Source organism: Nycticebus coucang, chromosome 10, assembly GCF_027406575.1.
Source record: "Nycticebus coucang isolate mNycCou1 chromosome 10, mNycCou1.pri, whole genome shotgun sequence".
NCBI classification, from domain to species: domain Eukaryota; kingdom Metazoa; phylum Chordata; class Mammalia; order Primates; family Lorisidae; genus Nycticebus; species Nycticebus coucang.
Window position 1 is genome coordinate 45,990,318 of NC_069789.1, and position 21,449 is coordinate 46,011,766.

The 21,449-nt window shown below is 41.2% G+C and overlaps 1 protein-coding gene across 1 annotated transcript in view; it reads left to right on the forward strand.

Annotated features, from left to right (window-relative positions):
- The window catches only part of USH2A (usherin), an 868,259-nt gene that overhangs the window by 804,161 nt on the left and 42,649 nt on the right, over nt 1–21,449 (forward strand). Inside the window, exons 62-64 of the mRNA XM_053607912.1 lie at nt 11,308–11,535; nt 16,086–17,602; nt 20,737–21,058. Coding sequence (XP_053463887.1) covers nt 11,308–11,535; nt 16,086–17,602; nt 20,737–21,058 — 2,067 coding nt within the window. The remainder of the gene's footprint in view (nt 1–11,307; nt 11,536–16,085; nt 17,603–20,736; nt 21,059–21,449) is intronic.

Here is a 21,449-nt window from a genome sequence, read left to right on the forward strand (position 1 = left end):
GAGTGATTAGTCAAGAGGTTAGAGCCCTATTAAATCAGAATAGTTCCTTTATAAAAGAGCTAATCCCAAGGAGTTCCTTTACCTGTTCCACCATGTGAGGGCACTATGCAAAGATTTCTATGACTAGAAAACAGGAGGATACCTTGATCTTGGACTTCCCAGCCTCTAGAACTATAAGTAGTTGATGTAGTTTGTAAGCCACCAGTCTATGCTTCTGATATAGTAGGCAAACAGACTAAAACATAAATTAAATCATTTTTAAACACACTATTGGATACTGTTTGCTATTTTCTGTTTCATCTAGTCTCATAAGTAAGTTCAGTCTATGAAATACATTTCTTGCTATGTTCTTATCCAGTTTTTATATTTTCTAGTGTCATGCGTGAGTTTGGTATTTGGTCCATTTTTCCTGTTTTCTGGGATGCTCCATAACACATAATTGATATTATGTACATAGCAGTTTAGAAAATAGGGATTTAATTAAAAACAATAACAACAAACTTTACTGGTAAATCTTCTGGTCCTGGGCCTTTGGGGAGAAAAGTCTGGTTAGCAGTGATTGAGAATTATGTTTTTCTATTTTATTTTAAAGTTGATTGATAAATTCCATGTTAAAGTTTTTTCTAGAGTTACCTTTTTTTTTTCTTTATAGACATAGTCTTGCTCTGTTGCCCCAGCTGGAGTGCAATGGCACAGTTATAACTCACTGTATTCTTAAATTCCTGGGCTCAAGTGTGCCTCCCATCTCACCCTCCTAAGAAGCTAGGACTACAGGTATATGCCACCACTCTCAGCTAATTTTTTATTTTATTTTTTTTTTAGAGTTGGGGTCTTGCTATATTACCCAGGCTAGTCTCAAAGTTGCCCTCCTCAAAGTGCTGGGACTAAAGTGTGAGTCATCATGCCTTGCTGAGAATTGCTCATTTCATCTACATTTTTACATTTATTGTCATACAGTTGTCCATGATTTCCAAAAATAAACTTATAGCAGGTAACAAATGAGTGTTTGCCATTCTAATATCCTAGACTGTCTGGAAAATGTCATTTTTGAATCTTTAGAACCAACCTCTCTATGAAAATTTCCTATGCTACCTAATCATTTTATTCTTCACTGGAGAAAAGTACTATCCTTTTTCTATCCATTGCCAATGACAGGGTATGTAAGAATACAATAACTTTATCATATCAGATAAAAGTAAAAAATGAGACTAATTATTGTATGTCATATCTATCTGTGTGTGAAAATAAATTCCTAGAGACCAAATAAACTGAAGACAATAGCAAGGAAGAATTTACCACTTACTCCAGTATTCAATACACATTTACTCAATACCAGCTTGGTCTTCACAACAAACCTTTATGAGTATGTTGTTTACAAATTTAACTTAGACACTATGGCTTCTCTCAAAATACAATTACATAGATTGTCTATACAAACTCTGGACTGAAAATGCCTTATGAGTTATTTATTGTTTATAATCATCTACTTATTCATTCATATATTCTAGAAATATTTACTGAACATCTAGCATGTGGAAACATCTCCTAGGTGTTTAGGATAATAGTAACAAAAACTAGCACCTACTAAATACTCATTATGAATATGTCAGGCACTGTTCTAAGGCTTAACTCACAGGTTTACACAACTCACAAAGGTAGTAATATTGCTATCTGATGAAACTGAAAGGTAAAGAAAGGTTAAGTAAGACACAGTCCTAATGCAAACAGTTCCCTGTGAAGTAAGGGGACAAACGAGTGAACAGACAGATATAATTGAACATGGGATCTTCAAGGAATAAAGGTGGGTCTGAGAGGAAATTGAAACACACTCTCTCTCCCTCAGATAGCAATGCCTTTGACAAAGAAATTCTGAGCACCTCGTTTTAAACAAATCATTTTAACTTTAATTGAAAAGAGTATGTATACCTGAGTTGGGAACCTAAAATTTCAGTTGAAATTCTGGTATTGGTAGATTGCTGTATCTGGTGTGGATCATTTTGTGCATTTTTCTCACATGTGGGGGTGTAATTGTTTATTGGTTTCATGTTAGTATTATGTACATTGATAGTTGCTTTTCCATTAAATTCAATTAGGGGGAGGGAGAAGGGAAAGGGGAGAGGAGAGGAAGGAGGGAACTGTGGAGCTCTCACCTAATGGGAACAATGTAAGGGTGTACAGTATACCCCCTGGGTGAAGGGCTCAACTACAACTTGAACTTATTCTAACAAACACAAACTGTAACCTAACATTAGATTTATGAGAGTGATATCCCAGAACTTTATCATTTTCTGTTGGTTAGAAGGAATTCACAGGCCCTTCCTGCCCTCCAGAGAAGGGGGAATTATATAAGAGCGTGACTAAATGAGGGGTCCCTTTTGATGCATCTGCCACAGAGGAGGATTCTGAGTTATGGAGCATCACCTTAGCCAATGTGATGCAAACAAACAAAACACAAGCGGAAATCAAGGGGTCATACTGAGGCTTACTAAATGTGAGGTGTATTAGACATCCAAATGAAAAGGTTAGAAGACAGTTGGATACAAGATTGGATTTGGGGAGAGATATCTACTGACTCTCCAACGTGTATGTCTAATTTAGCCTCTACCTAGAACTAAAGATTCACAGATCTGTGTACTTGGTACCTGAGACTTAACAAAGTCACAATGAGTCCCTTACTCTATGAATCTGTTACTTCTCAGACTTCTGCCTCTCATGAAAGGATATGCCATTCACCCTTCCTCTCCAGGTAAAAACCTAAGAGCACTGATTGCTTTCTTTGTCTCATCCTCTACATTCAACCCATCATGATGTTACTGGCTCTACTTTGGAAACATAAATCCACCCACTTAGTTCCATCATTACCACCACATTACAAGCCACAATCACTCTTCCCTGGACTTCTGTAAAAGCCTGATAATATTTCCCACACCATTTCCTGACCCCTGTATAGATTGGGTCATGTCCATCCCCTACCCACCCAAATTCATACATTGAAGCCCTAAAACCCTGATAGGGCTATTTGGAAATAATTAAGATTAAATGAAGTCATAAGGGCTAGACCCTAATCAAATACAGTTAGTGTTCTTACAGGAAGAGGAAGAGGTACCAGATATCTCTGTGTGTGCGTGTGCACACAGAGGAAGAAAGGCCTCTCCAGAAGTCAACGCTGATGACATCTTGATTGTAGACAGCTAGCTTCCAGAACTGCAAGAAAATAAACTTCTGGTTTTTTTTAAGCCACCCAGTCTGTGGTATTTTGTTATGGCAGCCCAAGGAGACTAATAATAAGGCTATATATATATATAATCTTTTTTCCTTCACACAGTAGACAGAATGATTTCTTTAAAACCTAAATTAAAATTTGTTCAAAGGCCTTCAATAATTTCCCATTGAAACTAGAACCAGATACTCTTCATCTGGGCCTACAAGATTTCCACCACCTGCCCATCCTTTTGACCTTCTCGGGGGACCATCTCCTGTCACTTGTGGGCACATCACCTCCTTTCTGTAGACAAAAACACAAAGTTTTTTCTCACCTTGGAGCTTCTTTTCTTGCTCTTCCTTTGACCTAAATGTTTCTCCCCTGATTCTTCACATGGCTGGTTTTTCTGCATTCTTGCCCGAATGTAACCTCCTCAAGGACCTTTCTTACCCACCCTTGTTAAACAAAGAGTCTCACTCACTACTCCCCACTACCTAGGCCCAACACTAATTAGTGTGTTGCTCTATTTATTCCCTTTATAATTAACCACAATTTCTAGTTCTCTCTCTCTCCCTCTCTCGTTTTGCTTATATATTGCCCATTTTTCCTCATTGTAATGTACAACCCAGGAAGTAGTGCCCTTGTCCCTCTGCTCATGCCCAGTACATAGTAAGTCCTCAATAAATATGAGTTTAATGAAGGATTGAATAAATACAAAACTTGGCTGGAATGAAATTATTTTACATGCGTCTTAGTACAGTTTCGCTGGTATTTCCATAGAATAGATTATCAGAGTTAAATTGCTGGGTCACAGGGTATGCACATTTGTAATTTTGATAGATCAGAAGAACTGCTTTTTAATATTTAGTGTGACTAATTTGCCACTTTAAAATTTAATTATCACAAATTTAATTTTTTTTCCTCTTCTCATTTGAAAAATGAGCCATTTCAGAACCATTCTTTTTCCCCAGTATTTTTATGGTAACTGAGGGATCGCTCTTCATGTAGAAGAACTCTAGCTTTTGCTTTATAGATTAAATTGATGCAGCCAATTTGCCTATTAAAAAGGTCTCAAATCTGGGTGGCGCCTGTGGCTCAGTGAGAAGGGTGCCGGCCCCATATACCGAGGGTGGCGGGTTCAAACCCAGCCCCGGCCAAACTGCAACCAAAAAATAGCCGGGCACTGTGGCAGGCACCTGTAGTCCCAGCTGCTCGGGAGGCTGAGGCAAAAGAATCGCCTAAGCCCAAGAGCTAGAGGTGGCTGTGAGTCCTGTGATGTCATGGCACTCTACCAAGGGTGGTAAAGTGAGACTCTGTCTCTACAAAAAAAAATAAATAAATAAATAAAAATAAAAATAAAAAAAGTCTCAAATCTTATTTTCAAATCGACTCCCCATTACAAAATGATGTATTTCCTAAAGACAAAAATACCTCCCCTCTTTTCCTGTCTCATTCTTCTTTTCTGAGTGTCATTATTTGTTTGAGCAAAAGCATTAAAGTACACGGTATTGACACATGAATACTCTAAATAGAACATTTAAGTTTCAAGTTTACAAGTGTCACCGCAATTGGCTCCTAAATAATACATTATAATTATACATATCACAATTGCTTGAAGGGAGGCTATAGCATTAGCTAGATCCCAGAGCTAAGAATGCATGTGTGTCCTTTTGAATTAGCCCCATCATTGTTTCACTAGTGGTGTCCTAACCTTCTCCACCTGCCTCATAACTGTGTGATACAAGGGACTGAGACAAGGATGGGGAAGTCTCCACTCAAACATGTGGATTATCAGGACAAACCACAGCTTAGCTGCATGTGGTTTTGATAATTGGCTGGGAGAGAAAACCATAGAATTGCTTTTGATTCCACTCAGTTGTTATAATCTCACCTCAATTACAATTGAAAGAAAAACATTTGTTTCTAAAAATTACAAATTTTGAAATAGAATGAATATTCAATAAATAATTATTCAAATCTTATTCCCAAGAAAATATTCTCCTGTTATGTTGTGCAAATGGCAATCTATACTGTTTGGCTGAATAATAATTAAATGAATGAATGAATTCTTGAAAGGTTTATTACTTCATCAGTCACTGATCATGATCTACACCAGTGGTCCCCAAGGACCAGTGACTTGTTTCACGGAAGAAAATTTTTCCTCAGGAGTGGTGGGGGAGGCAAAGCTCAGGCGGTGATGAGAGTGATGGGGGGGCAGCTGGCAGCTACAAATACAGGTGAAGCTGCTTTGCTTGATGACCTGCTGCTCACCTCCTGCCCTGCAGCCTGGTTCCTAAGTTTTTTGGAGGACAATTTTTCCATGGACAGGGAAATGTGCATTGGAGGGAGGTGGAGCTCTGCAGCCCATTTCCTAAAATTCTCAGGAGCTGGAGACTGCAGATCTATACCACAGTGGGCAAAATTTAAAACTTTGTCCATTATTCCTTCAAATTGCACTGTAGAGCTCTTCATACATAATTAAGTTTTAAAATGTTTATCTAATGTTACTTAATTTTTCCTAACAAATGCAGTCAAAAACTCTAGAGTGACATTCACAGCCCTCTCCAGTTTACCACAGATTCCTTTCCAGCCTCAATCCCCTACACCCACCCCAATTCAGCTCCGTTGAACTAAAAGCTTTTTCCTAAATGTGTTCTGTATTTTCTTCCTTCTCTTCTTTCTTCCAATCCAGCACCCATTTTCATCTATTCAAATTCTTTATATTTCCTGGCCTGGATCAAATGGTACTTCTCAATTATATCCTCCTCAAATCCTCACCTCCTCCCTTCCAAATTATTATACATTATTATTCATTGACTGTGTTAGATTACAAGCTCCTCAGAGTCAGGAGCCTGTATTATCTATCTTCTATCCCCCATTGCTGCTTCACAGTGTTTTTTACATACAAGATGCTCAAAAATGTTTAAAGAATTGAACAGAGCTGCTGAGTAACAAAGCTGAGTAACAATGCTGAGCATCAATGCTGAGCAATGATGCTGAGTAACAATGCTGAGTATCAATGCTGAGCAACAATGCTGAGTAACAATGCTGAGTAACAATGCTGAGTAACAATTCTGAGCAACGATGCTGAGTAACAATGCCAACTGTTCCCCTGACGGCCATTTTGGCAGCTGCTGTCATACTGCTTATTGATGCTGCCTAACATGTACACATTGTTGGTATGCATAAAACAACAGGTGACAAACCTAAAGGACGTTGAGCTCTACCTTTCTTGCATTGTGAGTTACTCTTTGACTCCAGAGCAGCTCTGCATGTGCATGTCGCACTAGCTTCCAGATGCATAGGCAGGATTGGCAGAGGCAAAGTGAATGTGCACGTGAAATCAGCAAAAATTTTCTGACAATGTTAACATTTTGCAGACTTGGAAGTCACTTCTTAACTGTGGAAAGTATTCAAGTTTGATATTTGGCTAACGGGTAGTACAGAGATCATTTCTTTAACAAGACTGATTTGATTTTTGCAAAATAGTATTAAGTATAAACATGTTGATCAACTTTTGGGGAACTCAAAGATTAACTTTACAAACAGAAGGGAAAAATGGCCCTATAAAATTTATGCCTCAAATTATCTGACCTTCAGAAACCTAGAAAAATATTTTGGGTTGATTTTTCAACTATTACAATGTACAAAATTATCCAGTTGATGGGCTGCAGTCTGTCCAAAGCCATGACTTTTAGGTAGTGGTACATGAGAGTTTGAACTGCTTCTCATGTTTTGTTTATAATCTAAACCAAAAATTTTGACTTTTATCTGTAATCGTTCTTTTATTTTCTCATTGTGACAAGACAAGATATAACTTAAGATAAAGCATGTCAGTGGTTCACCTAAAAAATACAGAACTGATATATTTTAATCTAGATTCCTCTGAGGTTCTGTTTTTGCAAAAAGGTAAATTTTTGGTGTGATTTACTTTATGAGTGTTGGCATTCAGGATACCTAAGGCAAAGGAACCCCACCACCCAGTCAGGATTTATAAGCCAGACTCCTCCACTTTAGAATGAGGAGCCCAAGACGGGGGAGAATAGATAAGTGAAAGGCAAAGGCAGAACTCCCATTGGCTTGAAATGAAGTTGATGGTGACCGGGAAGGTTAACCCTTTCCAAAGAGCAGTAAGCACACATAACCCTCTGTTGATGAGCACGGGGTGCCTGTACATCACTGTTCCGGTTTATTACTGGAAGCAGGGTAAAAAGCTTCCTTAGGGCTAAGGTAAGTGGGCTTAGTGAAAATGCACCACAAAGACCAGAGGGAAAGCTCTGGAAACTGCTGGATCATCAGATCAATAGTCTCAAAGATGACTAAGTTAGGAAGCTTTATGCAGTTTAAACATTTGTGCAGGGAGTATCCCCACGCAGCCTTTTATTGACAGCTACAGATCAATGGTAATTTTTGATCATTTTCAACCTACATAAACCTATTGACCCCACGGCCACCTTTGGGGCACTTCAAGTCGTCAAAAATAATCAGAGGAGATGGTGTAAAATTGTCAGACTGCTGAAGACTCCAAGCAGTTTCACGTGTCCCCAGAAGCAGAGTGGAGAGGTTAAAATGTAGTTCAAATTGCCAGCAGAACCTCAACTGGCAGAGTGTTCCAGAGACTCTTGTCTTTATGTCTCATAAAATGATGCACTGATTTCTATCCAGAGTCTGACCTTCACGCATACAAGTTAATGAAGAAAAGAAAAAAAGAACCTAGATCTCATTGAAAATATTAGATTGCAAGGAATGGATTATCGCCAGTAAAACATTTCTTCCTGTTTTCCTTTTTTGAGTCATTTTCTTCATCTGCTGCCTGACAAATGTAGCTAGTGTACTTCTAGAGTAAAAAGTCTGAGTGTGATAGGGACATGGACGTAAACAGACAAAGGCAAACGGGAGACAAGGGCACGCCGGTCGCCCAGCGGTCAGGGCTGACAAAACGTACAGTTCAAAAAAATTAGTAGGAAGAGTGAAGGGAAACATGAAGCAAAATAATGGCATTGAAGAAGGAATAAAAGTATTGATTTAAGATCATCTCCATAGAGGAAAAGGAGTGAGGGGAGGAAAGACATGGAATACCAGGAAAAAGGAAAAAAGAGAAGGAAGGCAGGTGAAGCAATGGAGTGAAAGGAAAGAAAACCATTTCTAACGATGACTTTTCCCAGTCAGCAGGACAGACTGCTGCATCTCCAAGGGCCTGAATCCAACACATCTGAAATCCACAATGCTCAAGCAAATATTCTGAATTTAAGGAAAAAAACAAGTAGCTAAATAAATAGGCAAGACACAAGCTTATTCCCAGGGGGAAATACACCCAAATCCTTTTTTTTTTTAATTATTATTATTTTTTTTTACCTTTTTTTTTTTTTAGCCAGGGCTGGGTTTGAACCCGCCACCTCTGGCATATGGGGTTGGCGCCCCACTCCTTTGAGCCACAGGTGCTGCCCTGAACCCAAATCTTGCAGCAGAATTCTATAATGGTGATCTTTGGGGTTGGAAATCCATTCAGGAGAGAATGATAAAAATTATTTCCTAAAATATCAAAGGACCCTTGGTCAGGATTGTTTTGTCATTTTTTAATTTTCTTATTTTTTATGTGACTTTCCCTAAACATTGACAAAAAGTGTGGCCCTTAATGAATCTGTAATATTTAAGGGATTATGTATACGGATGTGAGAGTGTGATTTTTTTTAAGCTCTTCAGAAATAACTAATAAATATAATAGGAGAACTTCTCAGTATTATTTCATGACATAGAAATTTTCCTTTACATCCCAATCCATGATTATTTCTATTGTTGGAAAAACTTATAAATATAGACAGATTAAGCAAAACAACAGCTGTAATCATCCTTTGTAGGAATATATACCTCTAAACATTTTCTGTGCCAGCCATGAGCAGACTTCAACTGGAGACCTGCAGGCCGTATTTCTGTACTAGATGGTGTAGGTTTTGAAGCCAGGGCACTTTGAATACTTCTGCTTTCAAGGATCTGAGCCATAAATGTTTATTAAAAGAATCTATAATGAAATCAGTTTTGTTATTTTTTTAATGGTTGCCTGGAGTGTGTTGGATGACTGAATGCCAGTTGTTAATCATTAAGTACTCATGTTACCAAAAGTGTTTGATAGTATTGCCATCTAGGGGCTGAATGGAACTCTCAGCTCTGAGATAAACTGTAATTGAGCAGGTGCTGCTATTGACAATATACATATGTTTTTGCTTTATAGCCCACATGCTTTTCGTGTTTCTTATGACAAAAGCTTAGGAAAAAATGTCCCTCAACAGCTTACCTTTTTTATATATAATCTGTTCGAGGTGATTACTATTTGCTTTAGAACTTATGCTTTTTTGGCATGTATTACTGAATATTCTGAACAAAGAATTATTCTTTTTTGCATTATTAATCTCGCCCATGTTTGCCCTATTTCCACAGAAAAGGAATCATTTATCAGAAAAGAATGTTTGTAATCAGGACTTGTAGCATCTTCAGATTTAATATTCATTATGGACATTTTAGTCCTGTGCTGTATTTATCTAAAAGACCAATCTGATGTTGTGGAGAAATAAGTTTTTAAATATTTATGATCTAACTTTTAATATTTTAAAAAAGAGAAATTAGTATTTCTGTAAAATTTGTTTCCAAGTCTGGTCGCTTAGCAGATGTTTAAATATTAAAAGATTTCGAGAGGTTAGCGTGTAATATCATGATGGGACTTACTGAAATAGAAAAACTGACTTTACAAGTTTTTGATATGTTAAGGAAATTGGGTTTTCTATGCTGGTGTTTAACGCGTAATAAGAAACATTAACACAGTTGAGACTTTTAGCCAATAATGTAAGAAAACAATGCCAGAACTTATTCCTACAATGTCTAACCAGCTCGGTTTGATTATCCTGTTTCAGATTTTATCTAAAATGATATTTGGATATACCCAAGTTAAGGAGAATTTCCGCCTACATAACTGTGTCTCGGATGCCTACTCTCCTCCCCTCGTATTCCTCCTATCTTTGCCCACCAAGAAGAGAAGACAGTTAAATACCATCTAGCACATTAAATATCTAAGAAACCAAAGCTGATCTTACACATCATTAAACGTAAATATCCTATTAACTCAGTCAAAGCTTTCTCATGATTATTCATATTCACCATGTATAGCACACAACAGAAAATGCCGGTGTGTGTGTGTGTGTTTACCTATACACACATTACTACCCCACTTGCAGACATAATTCCTACCTTAAACAGACATATTAGACATATTCATTCAGTCCAGATGCGGAAAGAGCACCCCAGGGCCTTTCAAAGCATTTGGATTTTCAGCTCCAGTTTGGTCATGCCAAATATGTTAAATGTTGCTCTCCAAGCAGCGGGGGGGTACTAATGCTACCCCTTTCTTCATTTCTTTTAAATCAATAAGACCAAATTCTCAAAGCCTACATAACATTTACTACTGGTAAGTTCCATAGTTTTAGTTACAGTGCTTTTAATAAAAGGAAATATTTTCGTATTTATATTAATAGTAGACGTCTCTAAGTGTGTTTGTATATTTGTCATTGGCTTGTTACTGTTTTCTTGTGTTTGTTTTATTGTATATGTAATATATAAATATACGCCGAGAATTAGAGAGGGAATTGGAAAGGTGGCGGGAGTCTTATTATGTACAAACAAATAGTGTTGGGAAGTAGAGAATTAGGATTGTTCAGGTTACATCTCCAAACTCTTAAAACTAACACGACAGGAAATTACCCCAGTCTCTGGCATGCAACTTGGTACCACTGATTTTTGATTGTCAGCTGAGTACAGCACTGATCTGAGGCACTATATATTTCTTATGTTTCTATATCACACCCTTTGAGTTTCAAGCTCTCAAAAGGCCTGGATCCTATCTGAGCCACTTCCCTGGTGTCTGAAATACAACATGGTAATACATTCAGGGTGTCAACAGGAAAAACAAATACATCATTTTCTGAATGATAATTCAAAACTCTGCTCTAGGATTTGGGGGCTATTGCTGAAGTGCTTTGGCCATGCAGTTCAGGGCAGGACCTTCCAGCAAAATTGTCAATTTCTAAAAGAAACTTACCCTGTTAACTTTCTTACAGGGGATGAGCCATCAAGCCCACCTGTTCGGGCTGGAACCATTCACGACATATCACATTGGTCTTGTGGCTGCAAACCAGGCAGGAGAAGTTTCAAGCCCCTGGGCTCTGGTTCAAACCTTAGAATCTTCCCCGAGTAGACTGAGCAACTTTACAGTGGAACAGAAGGAGCATGGCCGGGCACTGCTCCTCCAGTGGTCAGAGCCTGAGAGAACCAATGGTGTGATTAAGGTAATGTCTACCCTGCATCTGAAATCGTGTTCGGTGCCCTCCAAATAAATAGATGAGCCCGGACATGCCATCCGGTCACTGTGGGAAAACTCCCTTCACAGCTTGTTTGATTCTTTTTGATGGCTCCTCCAGGCACTTAATAGATCAGAGAGAACTAGCTCATATATGTGATGCTTCTTATGAAGCCAACATTGGGCTAAATGCTCTCCAGGATTATCTCATTTAATCCTCACATCAACTCTACAAGGTGGATACCTCTAAACCTCATGAAGCATATAAAGGCTAAGTAACTGCCCAAGCCCATGTTGTAAATGGTTGGGCTGGGATCTGAAACCAGAAGTCACACCAGAACTGAACTCTAAATGACTGTGTTCTTACTGCCTCCTAAATTATCCGACCCAGTTGTCTGCTTAAACCTTGCCTAATTTGGGCTTTAGACAGAGCTCACTAGGTAACCACACGTGTCTGCTTAACTCCCCAGCTTCCATATGTAGTTATGAGAAGCAGTCTTAAAAAGGTCAAAACATCTCCCAAGCTTCACCACACTGAGTACAGCGGAGGTTGCATTTCCATTAATACCTGCATTGTGATGCTTTGAGCATTCCCCTCATGAAAGCCAGACCTCATCTTGCTTTCTCAAGTTCCTCCCCAAGGGTGGTGGCGAAACTCCTGTCAGTCTATGCCCCCACATCTCCCTACAGTTGGTCCTGGCCCTGACTCCTTGTGCCCTCATCAGCTACTTCTGCAGCCTGGGGCTGCTGCAGACATTCTGTCCTCTCCTTTCCTACCACTTCTCGTGGTGGCAAAGACTCCCACATTAATTCCACATAGAACAGTTATGACTAAGCTGTTACATTGAATTAATCTTCTCTAAAAGCCCTAAGAGAGGGCTGACAGCAGAAAATTATGTACAGTGGTAACTTAGAGCTGTAACTAGAACTCACGGGCCCAGGTTCATCCTGGGGGCCTCTGTGTGGGCTGCCTCTCTGCCTAGCTCTAGGCCTGTTGCAACTGCTGCCCCCAGCCTCCTGTGGACAGAAGCCAGACCTCCCCCACTCTGGGGCAAGAGGCTTGAGCCTCAGGACCTATGACCTTAAAATCCAAATCACAGCCCTGAGGCCCCCATCAGAGAAGACAGCTTCTCACTGCACATCTATCAAAACACTTCTCTTTGGGAGTGTTTGTTTCCCATCCCAGCATCTGCTTCTTCCTAACATGATTGACAGTAGGACTATTGACTCCTTGTACCTTCACTTACATTTCACCAAATATCTATTAAGCGGCTACTAAGTGCCATACACTTACGAGTGAATAAGCAAGGTCTCCGCTCTCATAGACCTTACGTGTGTGTGGATGTGTGAACAAGTGTGTGGGAGTATATGAATGGCAGGGACGCAGAGAGGGAAACAATAAGCTAGTAAATAAATAAGCAGGGACTTTCAGAAAGCAATGAAGGCTACAAAGAAAATTAAACAGGATAATGCCATTGTGCCTGCTCAGGCTGTTTTAGAATAGATCATCATTTGAATTGAATTGACGTTTCAGCTGAGTCCTGAATGACAAGACAGAGTTAGTCATGTAAAGATATGGGGCAAAGTGTTTCTGCACAAAGGGAAGAGCAAACACTGAAGGCCCAAAGCCAGGGATGAACTTGGTGTATTCAAGGAAAGAAAAGAAAGCTAGTGAGGTATGAAGAAATCAGGAGAAGAGAAAGGTGGTGCTGGCAGAGGTGGAGGGACTAGCGGGAGAGAGATTGTGCCCCACCTTGTAGACTATGGTAAAGAATGTGGAATTTGTTCCAAGTCCAGTGAAAAATTACAGAAGGCTTCAAGCTAAGGAATAGTGTGATCCAATGTATGTTTTTAAAAATCACTCTGACTACTGTGTGGAAAATGTACTCTAAGGGGGCTTATAGAGTCTGAACACTATTGAACAATTCAAGGTAGATTTGATGGAAGCTCAAATTAGAATGAACATTGTAAAGTCTTAAAAAAAGGGGGGATTGAAGAAGTATTCCAGAGACAGAGATGATGCAATTTGTGAATGGTCTGGCTGTGAGATGCAAAGGAAAAAACGTGTTTCAGGACCAGGATGGGACTTCTGAATTTGGTCCTTGAGACATCGGCTGGAAGGTGCACAGGCTCGAAGGGACAAGTCGGCAGCTGGAGGCGTCTGTCTAGAACTCCTGAGAAAGGCCTCAGGGAGAGCTGTTTGGAAGCTGATGGCGTATAGGTAGGATTGAAGCCTGTGGTGTGGGAGGAGCTCAGCTACGGACAGAAGGGAACGAGAGAGGATGAGAGCCTGAGTCTAAGCCCCGAGCATGCGAAACTCCGGAGGGCAGGGGACAACGGGGGCTACAAAAGAGACTCGTAAAGGGAAAGGGAGGCAGAAGGTAAAGTGGTGGAGTGCCATGTCCCCAAAACAAAGAGGAAATCCAGCAAAATGAGGGCAGACAAGCCGCCCTGGATTGTGACCTCGACAAGAAGATCAAGTGGTAGATCGGGAGGAAGGGGTGGTGGAGAGGGGATGGCACGTGAGGCCCCCAGGACATAGAAGAAGAAGAGACGAAAAGAAAAGCAGAGAAATGGCCCAGTAGCAGGAGCCCCTGGGGGTGAGAAGTTTTATTTGGAAATTAATGAAAAACACTTGAATACCTACAAACACTAGTGGAAATAACCAAGAGAGGGACGTGACTTGGCGATGCAAGAGATAATGGGAGTGATTGCTGGAGTGAAGCCATCAGGGAGGACGGGGGCCTGGGGTGCAGGCGGCTGTCACGGGGACAGAGGGGCTTTGTCCACAGCAAAAGGAGGAAGGCGAATAGTACAAGTCTTGCTTCCCCTGACCTGGTGTGATCCTAATAATATTTAACATGAGGATAGTCCTTCCCAACTGCTCTACCCTCTCAGTGAAATATGTGTTCATGTCAACAACCAACTTTGAGGGAGGGAAGAGGGTGAGGGGGGTAGCAGAGAAAGGAGAAGATACCCTGTTTCCCCGAAAATAAGACATCCTCCGAAAATAAGACGTACTTACAGGAAAGATAAGATATCCCCTGAAAATAAGACCTAGCGCATCTTTGGGAGCACACCTTAAAATAAGACACTGTCTTATTTTCGGGAAAACGGGGTACGAAATGATCACTTTGGAATATAAGAGTACACACACGTGAAGGAATAGAATAGGGTGACAAATCGGTAGTCACCTAGGGAAAAGTTAGGGAAGAAATTTAAAGTGAGAGCAGTTGTCATGTTTGAAGAAGGGTTTTCTCCAAACCCACTTTGGAGCTCAGATATAGAGGGAAAGCTGAATTTAACTCTAGTTAGAGATTTGCAGGTGAATATTGGGGGCACCAAAGGGGGTCCTGCAGGCAGAAGTCGGAGAGGCTACATGTTGATTAAAACATCTGAGCCCCCTTCAGTACATATGCCACTCACGCATCCCTCAGGGAACCCCAACAAGAAAATCACATCAAAACATAATAGTCCAAAATAAATAGATTTCCAAAATCTAGGCTACTTAACCTTCAAAAAAATTAAAGTATATTAGCAATCCAATGTGAGCGTCCCCAGTGACCACCTGTGGAATGTTTCACACTAGATGTGTGGCCAGCGGGTTCTGGTGTGTGTCACACGCCCTTGGGAGAGTCACTGTCATGAGGACTCCTCTGCAGGGCTGTGTCACACTTCAGGAGCATTAAAGCAGAGAAAGGTGAAAAACCACTCTTTGAAAACACCCACCTTCAACTGGAGTCACCTCCCATCCTCCCAAAAGAACAGCGACTAACAATAGGGCTGAAAACTTGCTCTACCTTCGCGCGGTACAACAAGCGCTCTCATGGCTTTTCCCAGAACAAAAGAATACTTTGTCCCAAAGCAGCAATCAGTTCTTCCAAGGCCTGCAAGAGAAAAACAGGGTGTTTTTTCCATCTCTTTGTCATCAAAGTTCATAGATGTATGTATATGTATATTTATACTTATGTCTAACATGCATGTGTGTCTGTGTGTGCGTGCACACACACACATACACACACTTTCAGCCCTGGCACCCTGTAACCTTGTAACAACAAATGATCAAGCATTATAATTCCATTTTTCCAGCAAATGCCATGGAGACAGACAACATAGATAGGCCCTACTTGCCAGAGTCAGAATGAGAGCAGAAGCCCTTAGTATCTATAAAATAGAGGATTTGAATACCATTCTCTACTTTTAAAAAACAAAAATAGGAGAGACACCATAAGCACTATCTAAGTCAAAGAATCAGGATCAATAGCCCTTAGCTTTTAGATAAATTCTTACATATGCCCCAGCTTTAAAAAAAAGGGGAAGGAGGGGAGAATGGAAAACATTATTTCTCTTGCTGTTGATTTTGCATTAGCTAGAAAAAAATCACATTCCCCATGTTCAGATCAAAATGCTTCTTCTGGATCATTAAGATGAGGAATACGTGAGTGGCGGCAGGGAAGAGGTGAGGATTAAAACGGAGCTAAGCAGCTGTACCAACAAATCACGTGCTACTTGTTATACCCTTTGCTTCTCTTCCTACAGACATACAACATCTTCAGCAACAGTATCCTGGAGTACACTGGTTTGCATCGTTGGTTTCTCTTCCGACGCCTGGTTCCTTTCACTCTCTACACGCTGATCCTGGAGGCCTGCACCCGGGCAGGCTGTGCACACACCGCGCCCCAGCCCCTGTGGACAGAGGAAGCCCCTCCGGACTCCCAGTTGGCTCCCACAATCCAGTCTGTGGATGCCACAAGCGTTGAGCTGAGCTGGTCTCAGCCTGTTAACCCAAATGGAAAAATAATTCGCTATGAAGTGATTCGCAGATGCTTCGAGGGAAAAGCTTGGGGGAATCAGACAATCCAGGCTGATGAGAAAATTGTTTTTACAGAATATAATACTGAAAGAGATCCATTTATGTATAATGACACAGGTTTGCAACCATGGACGCAATGTGAATATAAAATCCACACTTGGAATTCAGCAGGGCATACCTGTAGCCCTTGGAATTTGGTAAGGACGTTGCAGGCACCTCCAGAAAGTCTCTCTCCACCACAGATAGCTCATGTATCTATGAATCCCTCAAAACTGCTGATTTCTTGGATCCCACCAGAACAGTCTAATGGTATTATCCAGTCCTATAGGCTTCAAAGGAATGGAATGCCCTATCCCTTCAGCTTTGATGCAGGGACTTTCAATTACACTGATGAACAGCTGCTTCCTTTTACCACCTATAGCTATGCTGTCCTAGCCTGCACCAGTGCAGGCTGCTCCACCAGCAAACCCACCATCATCACAACTCTGGAAGCTGCTCCCGCAGGAGTCAGCCCTCCAGATCTTTGGGCCATCAGTGCCACTCAGATAAATGTATCTTGGTCACCACCATCAAGTCAAAATGGAAAGATCACCAAATATTTGCTTCGATATGATGATAAGGAGATTTTTGCTGGGCAGGGCCTGTCCCTGTTGGTGACCCACCTGCAGCCCTATACTCAGTATAATTTCTCCCTGGTCGCCTGTACACATGGAGGTTGCACAGCTAGCATGTCAAAATCCACCTGGACAATGGAGGCTCCCCCGGAGAACATGGACTCCCCAACGTTGCAAGTCACAGGCTCAGAATCTCTTAAAATCACCTGGAAACCTCCAAGAAACCCAAATGGCCAGATCAGAAGTTATGAACTTAGAAGGGATGGGACCACTGTATATACTGGCTTGGAAACTCGCTATCATGATTTTACCCTCGCCCCAGGAGTGGAGTATGGCTACACAGTGACTGCCAATAACAGCCAAGGTGGCGTTCTGAGTCCGCTTGTCAAAGAGCGAACCAACCCAGCAGCACCCACAGGGATGGAGCCTCCAAAATTGCAGGCCAAGGGCCCTCAGGAGATCTTAGTGAGTTGGGACCCACCAGCGAGGACCAATGGTGATGTCATCAACTACACCCTCTTCATCCGGGAGCTGTTTGAAAGAGAAACAAAAATCATACACATAAACACAACGCATAATCCTTACGGTACACAGGCGTTCCTAGTAAGTCAGCTGAAGCCTTTTCACAGGTAGGTGGCCACGTCTGGCTTTTCTGAGAGCCAGACGCTGGCCTTTCTGTTGTGTGAGCCCTCAGTCGTAATGAAGATTCTAAAAGCAAGATGTGCGACATCCCCAACTCCATCCACTTGACTCTCCGTGGTGGATGAAGCGTGTCCTCATCCAGTCACGGGCTGCTTACACATCCTCTGGAGAGGACAATTCTTGCATGTGATGTTTAGAGAGTCGGTGTTTCAGAAAGGTTTGCAATTCACCACAATGTCTGGAACAAGTAGTGCAGAGGTGGGGCCAGTTCCCTAAATCTAGATTCCCTGGGAACATGATGGCCCCGAGACAGTTCTGAGAATTCAATAGTGTCATCTGATTCAGATAGCGAAAAAAGAAGGTATTATTTTAAAGTAAAAAGAATTGCCAATCAATGGGAGCTATTACCAGCCAGAGTTGGGCTAAACCACCTCTGGGGGAGAGCTCTTCTTACTAAGTCCAGCACTTCTTCCAGGGTAATGAGGCTTCTCTGATTCTATCTTCTCCGCCCCACCCCCACCCCCAAGATTCCCTCGGCTCTGATCTCATGGCGTCTGTGCCTCTTTGCTAGCTCATAGGTTCCCAATGGTTCCCCGCTGGGCTCTGGGACATGCTTGGAATTGTGTTGCTCTCTACACAAAGGAATCCTGCCCATAGCTTAAAGAATGGCTTGGCATTTTTCCCCATCACATTTTAAGCAACTTTCATCCCCAGGGACAAGAGTAATAAAGGACATTTTTATGCTCAAAATTTAGTAAAATGAACAGAATCACTTAAAAACTGAGAGTGTTGATTTCCAGCCACCATAGATAAAACTCAGCTATTATTGTACTCTGCCGATGTGTAGATTAGATCCCTCCTATAATTATCTCTGATATATAGTGCCGTTTAAATGAAACATTCATGGTCTTATGCATCTACTCATGACAATTATTTAGGGTCGTATTAAATATTAAACAGTAATTAAAACTTCCTCAGGTATCCCCCATTGCTAATCCACATGTCGTGTGCATTGACTTTATAGTACTTTGAGTCAGGGCGTAAAAAAGGCCCTGGTATCTGCAGAGCTGTGCCTGGTGTACTGGCTTCCTCCTTACTTGGCCGTACCTGCAGGCTTTCCAAATCATACCAATTTTCCCCCCTTTGAAACTCTCATTCAAAATGATTTCTAGAGAAGAAAAGCATTTTCCAGATGTGAGAGAAACACTTTTTCTAGGTTGGAAAGAAAATAGTTTATCTGATACACCAAGCCATGGTATTTAAGAACAAGTGAGGTCTCTTCATCATCCACTCTCATTGACTCTACAAGGGACCAGGACTTACAAGAGAGTATCATTTCTATGTGAGGTTAGGGTTCTTAGAGTTTACAGTCTCTATTTTTTAACTGGTTAATGTTTGCTGAATATTGCAAATCAGGGTGCTTTCCTTTGGGCACCAGGCTGGTCAGTAGGAAGAAGAGGTCTGGGAATGCCTAAATAGAAAAAGATCTTACCCAGAATTTTAAAACTACCACAGATAATCCAGAAAATGGATAATCTCTATATGGAAAATCAACATTTCCACAGAAATTTCTTAGAAGTCAGATCTGCCCTAGACAGCTATGAATTCAATCACCAATAAACAGGCAGCCGCATCATGGTGGAGATGAGCCTAAGAGGAGAGGGGTGGAGGAGAAAAGGGGAATGAAAGCCGTCACAGAGGAATAAAAAGAGAAGTGTAATTAAGACAGGAGAAAGGTGAAAGAGAAAGCAAGCAAGAGAACAGAAAGCCATGATTAGGGGAGCAGGGAGAAGGTAGAAAGTAGCAGAGGAAAAGGCTGGAGCCAAAGGAGATAAAGGGAGAAGTAAAGGTGGGGGTGCTTGAGGGGAAGCCAGAGGCGCCGTAACACAATGGTGCATGGGAACAGAGAGAGAAAAAAAGTGGTCATTTGCAGCCACAGGCACTTAATACTAGCAAAAAATGTATATCTTTTGTTGGAAGGGAAAAATCCCTGCTATGTAAATAGACCTTTCCAAGTGGCAGAAACCAGCTATGAGGCAAAACATAATTGATGGGTTGAGTTTAACTGGATGGTGATAAGGTGTCTTCATGATTGATAATCTAGTGTGTAGTTGGGTTAACTTTGGCCCCAAAAGGTCTTTGTGTGGTGTAAAGGAGCCTGTTTTAAGATGTCAGGTATCAGGTGAGGGGATTTATTACCAACAAAACCTTCACTCCATGACGTTGCTTCTAGGCCTGGAAACATTCTGGGGAATCATTTAGCTCTGGCTGCAAAGGTAGGAGTTCGGGGCTGCTGAGAACCGGTGCAGACTCCCCCAGGTCTGCATGCTCCATCACTGTGTTAAGTAATTCTGCAGCGTACCAGAATTTTCATGCTGGAAAGAATCTTGAGAGTTTATTTATTGCATATATTCTTGTTTAGGGAAAGAGTTGTGCTCGCTCTTTCAAGCAGACAAAGATTATTTTCTTCAGCTTAGAAAGCCAGAATGACTTAGGTTATTCTAAAATTTCTATGGAAATAGGATTTTGTTATTCTTCAAGAGTTAACTGTAGATAAGAGTAGTAAACTTCTTTTTTTATGTTTTTTTTTATTATTAAATCATAGCTGTGTACATTAATGCGATCATGGGGCACCATACACTGGTTTTATAGACCATTTGACCTATTTTCATCACACTGGTTAACATAGCCTTCATGGCATTTTCTTAGTTATTGTGTTAAGACATTTACATTCCACATTTACTAAGTTTCACATGTATCCTTGTAAGATGCACCGTAGATGTGGTCCCACCAATTACCTTCCCTCTGCCCATCCTCCCCCCTCCTCTTCCCTCCCTTTCCCCTTTCCCCATATTCTTGGGCTATAATAGGGTTATAGCTTTCATATGAAAGCCATAAATTAGTTTCATAGTAGGGCTAAGTACATTGGATACTTTTTCTTCCATTCTTGAGATACTTTACTAAGAAGAATATGTTCCAGCTCCATCCATGTAAACATGAAAGAGGTAAAGTCTCCATCTTTTAAACTTTTCTTTTTTCTGGAAACACTTGGTCTCTTAAGAGTCTTCCCATAAACATCTATTTTGCTGATAAGCGGTGATTTCTGCTTTGTGTCCTGAAGGTACGAAATCCGAATTCAAGCCTGCACCACCCTGGGATGTGCATCAAGTGAATGGGTCTCCACACAGACCTCTGAGACCGCCCCTCTGATGCAGCCCCCTCCACGCTTACAGGTACAGATGGTTCCAGGAGGATTCCAGCCCACTGTTTCCCTTTGGTGGACAGGACCACTTCAGCCAAATGGAAAAGTGCTATATTATGAATTGTACAGAAGACAAATAGCACCTCCACCTGGACATTCCAATCCAGTGCTAACCTATAATGGAAGCTCAAGCTCTTTTACGGATTCCGAACTGTGGCCTTTCACAGAGTATGAGTATCAGGTAAGAAACGTGCATGATCACAATCCAAGCTGAACCTGTGCACCATCAGCACCTGCCCTTAAATTGCTTTTCTTTTTTTGAGACAGAGTTCACTGTGTTGCCCCAGGCTAGAGTGCTATGGTATCATAGCTCACAGCAACCTCAAACTCCTGGGCTCAAGTGATCCCCTGCCTCAGCCTCCCAAGTAGTTGGGACAGCACCTACCACACTGCTCAGCTAGTTTCTCTATTTTTAGTAGAGATGGGGTGTCCCTCTTGTTCAGACTGGTCTTGAACTCCTGAGCTCAAGCAATCAGCAATCTACCTTGGCTTCCCAGAGTGCGAGGATTACATACATGAGCCAAAAATTGCTTTCAGTTTGAAAGCCATTTAAAGAAAAATGTGGGGCTTTA